At 33.8% G+C, this 13611-nt stretch overlaps 1 protein-coding gene across 4 annotated transcripts in view; it reads right to left on the reverse strand.

The window, feature by feature from the left end:
• Positions 1 to 13611, reverse strand: part of MAN2A1 (mannosidase alpha class 2A member 1) — a 113783-nt gene that overhangs the window by 57893 nt on the left and 42279 nt on the right. For all 4 annotated transcript variants that reach the window (XM_062604230.1, XM_062604229.1, XM_062604231.1 and 1 more), the window contains 3 exons: positions 11966 to 12151; positions 10483 to 10597; positions 7432 to 7499 (listed from right to left, as the gene is read on the reverse strand). In XM_062604230.1, the coding sequence (XP_062460214.1) occupies positions 7432 to 7499; positions 10483 to 10597; positions 11966 to 12151 (369 nt within the window). The remainder of the gene's footprint in view (positions 1 to 7431; positions 7500 to 10482; positions 10598 to 11965; positions 12152 to 13611) is intronic.

Consider the following 13611-nt stretch of genomic DNA (forward strand, 5'->3'; position numbering starts at 1 on the left):
ATCTTTATAATATTCATTGCTCATGCAAAAGGCAGAGAATTAGGCAGATGACAGGCACATATTCCACTCCTCTGCTCTCACACGTAACAGGACCTTTGCGTAGCTTTCTCAAGAACAAACCATGGAACACCCTCAAGAAAATGGCATTCATGATAAACACAGACAAAGCACAGCAAGAACTATAAATTCTAAAAACACAAACAACATTAACCTAAGACAAGACTTTTATATATGTACCTACTACATATGCCAAATACACATACTTCCTATGATTTGGATGGATTGCAGTGGCACACATACCCTAACCTGGAGCACATACTACTCTCCAATTAAGGATAAAAGGATTAAGTCCAAAGGCACTATTTTAAATTTTTCTTTTACCACAAAGTTGTGAGGTGTTCTGAAGTCCAAGATGGGCTTGAAGCCCCCTGACTTTTCAGGATCAGGAAGTACCTTCACTAAAATCCTTTCCTTGTTCCTCTTGTAGTGCAGGCTTTATAAATCTGCATTTAGAAGGGAAAAAAAATCTGGTTCAGAAGAGCAGAAAGACTTTATATTATATATGCCATACCACTTCAGTCTTTGCCTTGAGAGCCTTGGACTAACTACAGTATTGCCTCAAAGCTAATCAAGGAGGCTGAAGGGACGAGTGCCTGGAAAAAAAGAAATAATATACAAATATACTAATATACTGAAAATGTGTATCTTCTACTTCCAAAACCGCTTCAACAGGTACATGCATACAATGAAGATCTTTCAGCTGTATTCAATTTTTTACTAGCATACTCCTTCATGATGATGACTTTTAGGGTTATTTTTTGATTGTCAGCTTCGTTGGTGGGGTTTTTTCTTCCTTTTTTTCTTTTCTTTGCTTGATTTTTTAAAATTTTTTTTTTTAAACAAACCCTCCTCCAAATTATGCTTAGTTAATCTATTCTTTCTGCATTTTCATCACAAACAGTGTTTTCAGAGAAATCCAGGAATCTCTTGCAACTTCACAATCTGATTGTGATTGTGCTGGTACTGCAAAACCCAACAAAAACTTGATATTCTGTGTACCAAAATGGAAATCCTAAATTTGTACAGTTTTGAGAAGCTGCAAAGTTTCTACAAATGCTATAAACAGTATTAACTTGTTTACTGGTTTAATTTTGCAACTGCAAATTCAAAACAGTCAGTAACCAAAAATATTTAGAACAGGCTGTCATTGGTTTATCAAAAAAGACAGACCAATAACTGAAAAGTCTGGTTTATATGAATTTTTATGCACTGAAAAATTAATGATTAGAAGTTTGAAATTTAACAACTTTTAGGACAACTTGAATTCAGAAGCATGACAGTCAAAACTGAGTTTTGAAAAATAAAGATTAATTCCACAGAAAGCTCTGGAGTGCTATGAACTGCAAATCAAAGCCGCTTTTTTCCTATTAATAATGAAAATTTCTAACTCCTCAAAAAATGTACAACAGTTCAGTTTTAAACAGCTATTCCTGATGTCAAAACAGGCATTCCTCTCTTAGCTTACTTGCTGGTTTGTTTCCAAAGTTCCCAGAAAAACTTGGAGTGAAATGTAAACCACCAGTACCGAAAGTCAGTTCAGAGATAAGCCTGCATGTAGTTGTGATTAACATAAGCAGGAAACTTACATGGTAAAAATGGAAATCTCTGAAAAACTCCAGTGACCTTACAGAAAGAGTAGGAATTAAGAGATCAATGTGCCTCACCCCTCACTTCCTCTCCCATTAGATACTGTCAAAGGAGAATTTGCATGTTTTGTCATAAAGGTAGTTGCACAGCTAACTTCCACCTATAAAGCAGAACAACCATACCCTTCCTTTGGTTTTCGTAATTTTAAAGTAACTTCTTTTAGAATAATTGCTACTGAAATAGTTATTTCAACTTTACATTAACTGATGTTTCATGATTCAGAGGACTGAGTTACTGTGTGTCAGCCAAGCATTTCATTGCCTTTGCAACAGCTTTCTAAATACTCATTCAATTTAGTCAAAATGACCTTGAGTTGACTACAAACAGAACATGCTCATAGCAGTCACAGATCACCCGAATTCTAGTAAACTGATCAGGCAGCAGAACACTGAAATTAACACCACAAAGTAATTTAAAAAAAAATAAAAAAAAAATAGGCTGTATTCAGCCTAAGCATCCAGGGTTTAAGTGCAGCTCTAAACAACCATTCATCCTGTCCATATCCCGTAAAGTTACTGATACAGGAGTTTCAATGACAAAAATAAAACGAGGTCGTGCATATTGCGATCACTATTTCATCCAATAAAAATCTAAAACTTGGTTTGGTTTTGTTCGGTTGTGGGTTTTTTTGCCATTTGTTTTGCTTTGCTTTTGTTGTTTCGGGTTTGGTTTTCTTTCCTCTACAGGGGAAAAAGTATGCTTATTAACTACATATGAACTGCAACAAGTATTTTTGGTCTCATTTTAAATGTTACTCTGTTCCTTGTTTTCTTTAAGCCTTTTTCCCCTCATTGACACTTGAAAATACCTTTGTTTCAACTGCCTGTTTTAAAAACTGTTTCAGTATACAACTAGAAATGCATACGCCTCAGAAATCAAGAAACACAAAGGTAATTAAAATGCGTATTACTAAAGTATCAAATGCTTTCAGAGCATCCTCCCCTTCTAACCAAAGGAGAGAACAATCGTTTACATTGATTGCACCAACACAGGCAACACAGGTCAAAAAAAAACAGCTAAATACCCACCACCAATTTTGAAGTTGCCAAATGGGAATCTTAAAACAATACCCCAAATCCAGACACTTTCTAAGATCAGAAAGGCACAGTTCCTTTGATGTGAAGCTTTATTCTTCTGCTTCACATCATATTAGCTTTCCCTTTTGGCATATCATACCAACAAAGTTTCTTTCTTAAGCAAGTTATCCTGGCTCTCAACTTCCAACCAAATACAGTAACATACACTGCTCTGCCAAGAATTTTCACCTTTGCTCACTATTCTTTATTGCACATTAAACTTAATAACATAGCTGTAATATCTACACTATAGTGCTGCGTTGCGAAAGCAGTGGGTATACCTGTCAAGGGAATTTTTGAGAAGGTAACCAACATGCAAAATCTTAAATCATAATTTCATTTCTCAAAAAAAGATTACAAATTTTGGACCTAACAGGGTGAACATATCTTATGCCACAACTCTGTTAATCACAACCTTATGCCAAAACCTGCTCAGAGATACTGAAGTAAGGATAACAGCACAGATAATTTTGTATCCTCTATCTGGAAAAATAAAATGTTCTTTTATAAGGTAGATGTCCCTAAACTGCTTAATGCTTCAACAGATCTTTGAAGAAATCATTGATTACTGTGAATCCTACTCAGAATTAATCCCCCAGGTAACCTGAATATTTCAACTACAGAAAAATGTGTCTGCTAAGCTAGTAAACTAGCCTGGTAAGTAGGGTATTATACTATTCCTGTATGATTAGCTGACAAAAGTAACCTGTGGGTAAATTATAAGTATTGTTGGTTTAGCACTAAATAAAATCCTAAATCAATGATACTTAAAAATCTTTCAATATCACAGTATCTTCAGTTCAGATGTAATGTCTTACATCAGGCTTGTAAAGGCTGAGCAATGGAGCACAGTACTGAAACTGCCCAGCCAGGTTCAGAAGGAAAAAAAAAAGGGGGAGGGGAGGAAGCCTCACTGATACTCAGATCTCATTTGGTCCTAAGTTCACCATGTTATGCTAAAAAATACTACTACAAAATCCAATTTGGTACAGACAGCCAATTCAGCTGTTTTGTCATGTATCACATTCCCCTGCAATGCTGTTTCCAGGAACACTGTCGACAGAAATAGCTAGGAATCTTGCCCCTCACACTGTCAACATACCCTTTATCAATAGCCAGCAGCTTAACCTGGACAGCAAGAGGTTCAAACCCACACCCTTCGCTCTTCATCATGCCCTTTATCAACATACCCTTTATCAATAGCCAGCAGCTTAACCTGAACAGCAAGAGGTTCAAACCCACACCCTTCCCTCTTCACCATGCCTCTCTCCCCAAAGTCCAGCGGGTGCAAATCTTTTGCCATTTGGGAAGTATGAACTCTGACTGATTATTCCCAAGAAGCAATGATCATATCAAAGGACACATCTGTCATAGAAGTATGATGCAGCATTCAACTTAACAGCAAACTCACAGGCTTTGTCTCCAATACACACTTTAATAACTGTTAATTTCAGAAGACAACAAAAGCAGTTCCTTATCTGTCTGGATATCATCTTGTGAAAGCTTTGGTTCTCAGATGGAAGTAGCATTTTTTTAAAAAAAGGCATGCAAATTCATTATCAGTTAAAGGGGTTGTATGTAATTTAAGACACCATAACTTCAACACTCCAAAGCCTGACTTGGAAGACCACTTAGATTCGAAGTCACAGTAAGACACTAAATACTCTACATTCCTATTTCCCTGGAATTAACACTTTGTTCTTTTTTTTTTTTCAACTACAGATTACTAAAAGATGTTATCAGAGCCCTACAGAGAAGAGGTGCATAAGTGGGGGGCCAGAAACAGTATCAAATATATTAACAGCGACGCCTACTTAGGAGCAGTTTGAAAGATACTTCTTATCTACGTAATCTGGAGCTACTTCACACTAAAACAATGACTGCTGAAAGACTTTTCCCTTCTTTTCTTTTTTCCCCCATGTAATCAAGTTGTACTAGCTTTCCTGTACAGGCTGTTAGTTTCAGGAGTTTTCACACTGACCAAGATATTCACAAGCAGAGCACCTAACTAAAAAACATCAGAAACAAAGGTTGGATGAGAGAGCAAAAAGCATACTACCAACTACTTTCCTGTTAAAAAGCAGGTCAGATTTGAAATTGATAGTATCAACTCAGCAAAATAAGAAATAATAGGAAAATTGATTGAAAATACTAAGAAAGGCATTATCTTATGAGCTTCTCATCAGTAGCTCTCCTCTAAAATTATAGGTGATATGAACCAAACTTTTACAAGAATAGTCAATTGACAATATAGCTGTTTTATTGTGTTTTTTTTTGTTTGTTTGTTTCAAAATCACAACATGGAAATGCAAAACTACAAAAGGCTAAATATTCAGCCAATTAAAGTAACACCTTGCCAGTTACATTAACTTAATTTCTATCCCACATAATGATATATTAGAATACATTAACAGAAAGAAACCTAAAGATTTCATGCTACAGACATGAACAATAAAGATAATTATGAATAGATGATAACCAAATAATAAAGTTCTGGAAAGAATGAGTATTTTCACAGTATTGATGCGTTAAAATTTGAAATGAAAAATCAGTTTCTGTGTTAGAACTTAAAACTTTGAACTTTAAGCACAGTAATCCTTAATGAAAAATGTATCGAGTTTAATATTCTACTGAAATTAACATTTCACATCTTTACTGGCTACTAAAAAGTTCAGATGCACAGTTATAACATTCACACACTAGATTTAAGCCAAAGTTACTGACTCAGCTTACACACCACTTTTCACAATGGTAATCATGTTAGTGGACATATTCAGACTACAAGAAGAGATAAACTTAGAAGCCTAGAAACAGTAAGCTCATTTTTATCAGAGAAAATAATTGGACAGATACTGAAATGAAAATTTTACAAAGGAAACATGAATTACTGTGCATTGAAGCATCATTTTGGAAGTGTTTACAACAGTAAGTCATTACAAAAAATAAGACCACCATATTTTCAGGCAGCAATATCAATATTCCCTTGTAATCTTTCTCTTCCCCTTCTGCCTCACACATTTTTTGCTCTTTATTCTATCTCCCATAAATCTTTACAGTACCAGGCAGGTTAAAATTAGCAATTATCTACCAATGTTATCGTCTTAGTAAGTTTAGATAATAGCAGCAAAAGGCTACTAGAATAATTTTAAAATAAAAATGCTTGACATGTGTATGTACTTTATATATGACTTAGAGGAAAGAGAAAACCAAGCAAATGCCTGAAGTGCATGAACACCAGAAATGAAAGAACTTACTTAGCATTCTAGGCAGAGAGATAAGAGGAACAGTGGATGAAAACAAAAGTCATATCGGGGAATGGAAAGCATATGGGGAAAATTTCAACAGCTAACTTAGGCGAGGAAAGCAAAAAACTTAAAGCCATTCTCCAACGGCAAGGAAGGTCTACTTGAAAACTAGCCTTCAGCCAAATATTTATATACAATCCTCTCCCAGTGGAGAAATCTGAAGGGATATTTTGAAAATGTTAAAAGACATTATTTAAATACATAGCAAGTCACCTTGAACAACTTTAACATAATCTATTAATCTAGAACTCCAATAAGAGAAAAAAATCCTATTTAAATAAATAAATAAATAAATAAATAAATAAATAAATAGTATGCAGGTCTGCATAACTGCTCTACAGAAAAGCATTATTAATACTAAATGTACACAACATATTATATTCATTTAAATTTAGAGGATTGAAGACAGCTTTCCCCCCAAAAGCTGACAAGGATTAAGTTTTGCATATTTTTCCAAAGAATCTATTTATAAATTTTTAACAGTAGAAGTTAACTGTGCTAAATAGTCCGACACCTTCATGAATTAGGCAAGTAAGTTTTATTAGCTTGGCACAAGCTAGAACTAGAGAAATTAAATACTAACATCAGCAAAAATAGCATTCACTTTTTAAATGAATCTTAAGTCTTCTGGTCTGTAAGCAAAACAACTCATATTACTTAATTTACACACACAGCAGCTCTCATATCCAATACATCTTACTCACTTGATTCGGACTAGTTGACTTTCAATGAATTTTCAAGTTATTTCAGGTTGGACACTACACATGATAGAATGTCAGTTTAAACTGAATACTCACGAACTACAAACAAAGAAGTAAGACCTCTTAATGTAATAGAAAGTTCGAGTTCAGAAAACAGAGTCCTGGTTTATCTGCTACCTTAATTTTAGAGAAAATCCAGAATTTATATATTGCAATTTTTAGGTCTTATAAAAACTAAGGCTTTGCTCACAGTACTGAGCCACGTGTGACTATTTTAGTTAGAATTTTCTACTGCTGCTCTCAGGCATGATTTATTAAGCATTACAATGCTTCAAAAGCACACAGTAAACAGCCCATTTTACTTGCTGCAGCTGAATTAGTGGTGAGAAACTTCTGCAAAGTGCCGTGTCCTATTTCAACTAGACATAATAGTATTAGCAGAATATGCCAAACTACATTTTCACCTTTTTTTTTCTTTTTTTTTAAATTTTATCTATATTCTGAGTAATACAGGGATGTTAAAAAAAGTTAAAAAAAAAAAGTGACATTAAAATTAAGTGACATAAAAAACCTACTAGGTAGTAAAGTCACACACATTACTAAAAGAATCTCAGACACTAAGTAAAATATAATTTTTTTTACCTTGGTTCCGATGTCAGCTTTATAACTGTCTTGTGTGGCAAAGAATCTTGGCCAGACTGAATGTCATCCTACAAGAGAACATTGAATTTGATTTTGAATACATTTAAACATATATGAGCTTTGTCTATTATATCACCTTTATGACGTACAAAACCATGATAGCCTGACCATAAACCATACCATAAATTAAGACCTATTTTAGCACTTAACACAGGACGACCGCAAAAGTTTATGAAGTACTTCAGACTGACAAAATAAAAGGCTTAATTTAACCAATTCATTGAGAAAGATCTGCTTTTATTAATGTCTCTTATTTGACACCAGTATCAAATCATCATCCCCATGTTTTAATTTTGCATACATGATAATTGCTACCTTCCTTCAAATTTTGCAAATACTTCTCATATCTTTATTAGCTTTCCCTTACTATAAAGTTACTCTGTGAAACTCTAGACTCCTATGTATTCATTACAAGGATTTAGAGTTCAGTTTTTTGTCAGATCTCATAGTTACCTTATACGGTAGAAGAAAATTTTCCAAAACCATGATTTATAATGTGTGTACGATTTTTATGGGGTATTAACTACTTAACGAATTGTTTCATAATACTGATGAATTCTTACATTTCACTAGTTTCTTACCTTTCTCTTTTCTTAAATACAGTATGACGCAGAGTTCACTTCAAGTGAGAAAAGGTAGTGACACACTATTGCTGTCACTACTGCATTAGTCTTTATATAAGAGAACAGCCAAGCTGATAATGTACTGTTACATTCTTACTGGTTCATATAATGGTGACAACCATAGACTTTGCAACTGAAGTATAAAGCTCCCAGTTCCTCAGAATACTCAAAAACATGCTTAAAAACATGTTTCTCAATCCAAGTATTGCCACTTACATTAAAGATTTTTTTCTGCACACAAAGAAATAAGGAATGGTGCAACGGTTAAATAGCTTTACTTTTATAGGTTGGATCTCATCTTATTGGTTGGATCATTCAGGGATATCTAAGTTTATTCTATTTTTGAGTATACTGTCTTCCAAACAATCTAGTTTTTGTTTGTTTACTAATGTAGAGTCTGTAAAACTTATACATGATGTACAAAGCATTCACTTATCAGCTCAGAAAAACATGATGCTTTTGTGTGTAACGCAAGCAGTCTCATTCTGGAATCTTTCAATCATGTCTCATTTCCACCTTCCTTTTTTCAGGCTTGAAGAAGGGAAATATTAAATATTCTCTTGGTTTTACCTGCTATCTACTGGAATGCTGCTACAGTCTGGCTCTACTCTTCTGACTACATGTTTTTTTCTTCTACACCCCCTAAGACAACAGCCATTTTCAATCTTAAGTGTTCTGCATTTGTCTGTCTCAAAATCCTTGGCATTCATTCCAAATGCCCATCTCCAAGCAACTCTTGATGTCAGCTTCCATCAGCCACAAACATACCACAATGATATTTCAAAACAAGTGCCTTTGAACTTTCTACTTGCTCATGGTTTGCAAAAGGTTTTTTGTAAACATCCTGAAGTTCTCCTATCAGCATTCTACAAATCACATATAAAAAACATTTTGTGTCGTAACCAAAGTACTGAGGGAATATTAGATTGATGACATGCTGCAGTCACTGTATATCACACAGATAAATCATCATCTACTTTTGTAATCACCCTTTTTTTCCCTGCTTCATATAAGTAAAAAATTCATTGAAAAAAGAATTTTCTTTTTTATTTCTGCTTTCACAGTGGTACTAATGGGTTTGACTTAGCATGTTCCTAGACAATTTACAGTTTAACCAGCAACTGGTACTTATACAATTCAGTGGCATTAATCTCATGAAGAACAGGAACAATGAAAGTTCAGCAAAATGTAACATCACAACATTCTCCTATATAATTCAGAACAGCTTCAAAATATTCTTACTTTAGGAAGGTGCATATTCATTTTGTTAGCACATTCATTTTTATCCAGCCAGGATAAAAATTACATACTCGTGGCACACCCATATAGCACACACCCATAGGCACATTTATGCAGCACATACGTGTGTACAATTAGGATCAAGGACATAAAACCTCTGAAAAATGGGGGGGGTGAAAAGGGGTTGTGCTGTTCCGAGTTTTTTGTGTGGGGGGGTGAGGGGGCGGGGGTGAGGGTTTTGTTTGTAAGGTTTTTGCGCGTTTTTTCTAATATACATGACTTTTAATATACATGACTTTTTTTTTAATATACATGACTGGAATAGTAATTCAAGGTTTAACATATCTGGCACATTTAAGCCAGCAGAATAAATGTCATGCAAGTTATGCCAGAAGTCTGAGATAATCATATAAAAAAACCTGCCTTGATACTTCCATGTTTATGCACAAAGAAATTAAAGTATCTCATTTTCTCTCTATTCCAGGTGTATGGAGTTCAGTAGGATTCCCAAGACCACTTAGCTAACTCAACAGGGAGCTATTGTGAAAAAACTAAGAATTTTAAAAGGAAACAATATTAGCAAGTGTGTTTCTTCAAGGTGCTCTTCACTGTAAAATGGGTCTCAAACTGTTACGGAAGCATCTGTTGCCAACTACCATTGGTACATTTCTCCTTTAAATGATTTCAGCTAAGATAAAAAAACACAAGGTCTTGTCTAGACCTCGTCTTGCAAATTCATCATAGGATAGAAATTTTCCTCATCCTCCATTTGTAAGCAATAAGTGAAGTCAAATTACAGGATGCTATTATCTATTCACTTATCATATTCATGCCTCAGAAGTCACCAACAAATCTATGCCAACAAAAAAATCAGAACACCTGGGTTTAGTATGTGATTCACAAAGTGGAACAAAATAACCCCATTCAATTTAGATGTCCAGGGGGTTTTCAGTATTAACTGCTGAAGTTTCCTTCAATAACTTCAATTAGTATGAAACTCATTAGTAGCAGATTTCTGAGCAGGTATTAGCAGCAAATTTTATTCCAACTTTTCCTTGGCCATTCAAACTGTACTGAAAAGACATAGTTCACATTTCATGTTTGGAGGAAATCAAGAAAAATAGCTCACCATCTTCAGGAACGGAGTTGATGTGTCATAATTATAAGCACTTTTATCCTTTAGGATAAGGATATGAGCAGAGTCAGTTATCACTTTCTTCAAGTTCATTATTGAATGGAAAAGCCTGTTAATATTTTAAAGTCTTAGTTAGTTTTTGGTTGTTTTTATTTAATGTGGTAACATCAAAATTTAAAAAGATTAGTGAACTCAAAAGTACTGAGTTACAGAAAAATATTTTAAGTCATTATAGCATGAAATAAAGCACAGCTAGTTGCAGTGGGTAACCAGATTGCAGAATACACAAATATTCTGAATTTCATTGTATTCCTACCTTGCATACCAAAAATGAGGTGCATCTCCACCCCACTTTTACACTAAAAAATGAATACTCCCAAATACCAAGTACTTTTTCAAAATGCCAATCTTACAAAAGTTTGTGGTTTATATGTTTGATTTCCAGTATCTATAGTTCCAGGGGAAAAAAAAAACCTGGAACACTGCACAAGGACTGCCTTTAAGCAAGTTTAGAATAACAATCAGAAACATAAAAAATTAGATTTATCATTATTTCCATTGCTTCAACCAACATAAGGTTTACAAATTCTTAAATACAGAGATGTGTCATTTTATTTGTAAAGTGATAGAGCCTTTATTTTACTCTCTCATAACCAAGTGCATTGCACAGGTTTATACCTTGGTTATATGTAGCCATATTAAAAAAAAATATGGAATTTAAAAATACTTGTAATGAATACCGTAGTTTAAATCAAGAAAGAGTATTTTAGAGGTATCTAATGGACAAGCTCTACTATCAACCATCTACCATTACCTACCGCAATTAGTCAAATTTACTAGTACTTAACTTTCCAATATGTACCAATTTTCTGAACTCATAATTAAAGCATGTATCTATGTACACACATATATATACATACTTATGTATGTTGGTCTTCAAAGATATTCCACAAAGTAGCTAGCAGAATAATTTGTCAATGCTCAGAAAACAACTACCCACCAGATATAACAGCAATGAACAACAGACAAATTAAGTAGAAGACCAGCACCACGAAAAGGATTTCCCACACTGAAGAAAGTTAGGTATCAGCGTAGGATTTTCCAAGGAATATATACTTAAATTAGCTTGTCTTCTCATCATTGCTTTAGCCAAGGCAGATATAAAATGTTCTAATATATAACAGCTACTGCATAAAATAATAGTCCTGTTATTAAAGAACTCTTGGTATTGTGTCTACCTAGCTTCTTTTGAAACCTCAGAAATTTTTTTTGAACATCAAATTTTTGATTCAGAGGATTAAAAATATTTCATGATCAAAGAACACAGGTAATCACATCAATTTCTTTTGTACAGCAGCACTTGCATTACTGAGCATGTTGCTAGCTATAGCAAAATTGCATCTCTGGAATAAATACTGCTATTTTTATAAAAGAAAGGGAAGTTAAGATTCAATTTTACATATGTATGATAAATTACCTAGTGCCATAATCCACAACTACCCAATCTTTAGATGTTCCTGTAATAGCATCATGATGCTGAAAGAGTCCAAGGTTCCTCCTAGCTTCTGTCAGCAATTTATAGTTATCCACTGAAGGAAATACTCTCATTTTCTCATATTTACTGTACTGTACCAAAGCCAAGGAGTAGAGGATTTCAGCTGCCCTGGAATTGCAGAGAAGAATCAAATATTTATATAGATTTAAAAAGCAAAAAAAGCAACACACATTTTATCTGAATAATAAACTGATTTTTGTTTGTTAGGTATTTTCTCATGCCAAGTTCCAAAAGTTCTTTAAACATTAATCTTGTACTTTTTTGCCTGTTTCCAGCTTCAAACAGTTTAAAATCACTGCTACGCTTCATCATCAACTGGCTTTATACCTTGTAAGCTTCTTTCAAGGCTTCAGTGATGAAAAATACAGGTTTAAAATAAAAATGATATTTCAAAGTAACATATAATTTTCACAAATGTGTGAGGTGTATAGATCTGACCTTAAAATGATACATTAACAATAGACTGCCTTACATGAGACAACTTCCATTTCAAAAAGCAACTTAAAAAAAAATAATTATTTTAAAGAAATATATTAATCTATACACTCTATATAATATGTATTCTGCCATCTGTACTTTAAGCAAACTAAATTCTCCTAAAGACTTAGGCAGTTCATACACCTTCTCACTATACCTTCACCTGAACAGTGAGAACACAGGATTCAAAAACCCGTAGACCAAACGGATTGCAGAGCCTCTCCCACTACTTATGCAAAAGCCTACCACCAAAATATTACCATTAGGTTATCATTTGCTTTATGACAATCCAAATTTATTTTATAAATAAAAAAAACAGTTAAAATTGCCAGGAATTTTGACTACCTAAATAACAAAGATACTGGTAGAAATTTTAGGAAACCATCTGTTAATTTTTTTATCTCATTTTTCTAAAACATTACAGTTCAGTTTTTGTAAGTCAAAAAAATCTCAGATTGATTAATTTAATGAAGGTTTCTCAAGCATACAAAGAAACCAGGAAGACATAAGTTAATGTTATAAAAAGCTAAGAAAGCAAATTACCATATGTTCTTGAAACAATTATAAAATGAACATCTAAGCATGTATACAAAAAAAAAGCAAAACACATTAACTTTTACACCATGTTGTCAGAGTCTCCACATGTTCAAATTTAAAACTAGGTACAGGAACAAATTTTATAACCATACTCGACTTCGGTTTTCAGATTGTGCATTTATATTAGCTGTTAACATGAGAAGCTCCTTTGGATTCAGTTTAGTTTCTTTTTCAATCACACAGGTGATAATTACATAAAAACTGTAAATGGCATATGTCAAACTAAATGGTACACTGTACATATTCATTTCATATGTACTTCACTGCACATATTAATTGCTCAATTCATTTTCAAACTGCCAATATTTGAGGAATAGGATGAGATTTTGCTCTTACAGGTAAGATAACTGCTCAGAAGCTACACAGAAAAATCAAGGTGTTAAAAGTTGCAATTCCTTCTATTACTAGTGTACTTAATGGCTGTGACTTTGACATGGCCTAGTGTAATTCTTAGCACATTCCTCCCACTTTGTTCTATTACAGCTGAACTTGAA

The sequence above is a fragment of the Pezoporus occidentalis genome, unplaced genomic scaffold (assembly GCF_034315485.1).
Source record: "Pezoporus occidentalis ecotype Australia unplaced genomic scaffold, CSIRO_AGI_Poc_V1 ctg84, whole genome shotgun sequence".
In the NCBI taxonomy this organism is placed as follows: Eukaryota; Metazoa; Chordata; class Aves; order Psittaciformes; family Psittacidae; genus Pezoporus; species Pezoporus occidentalis.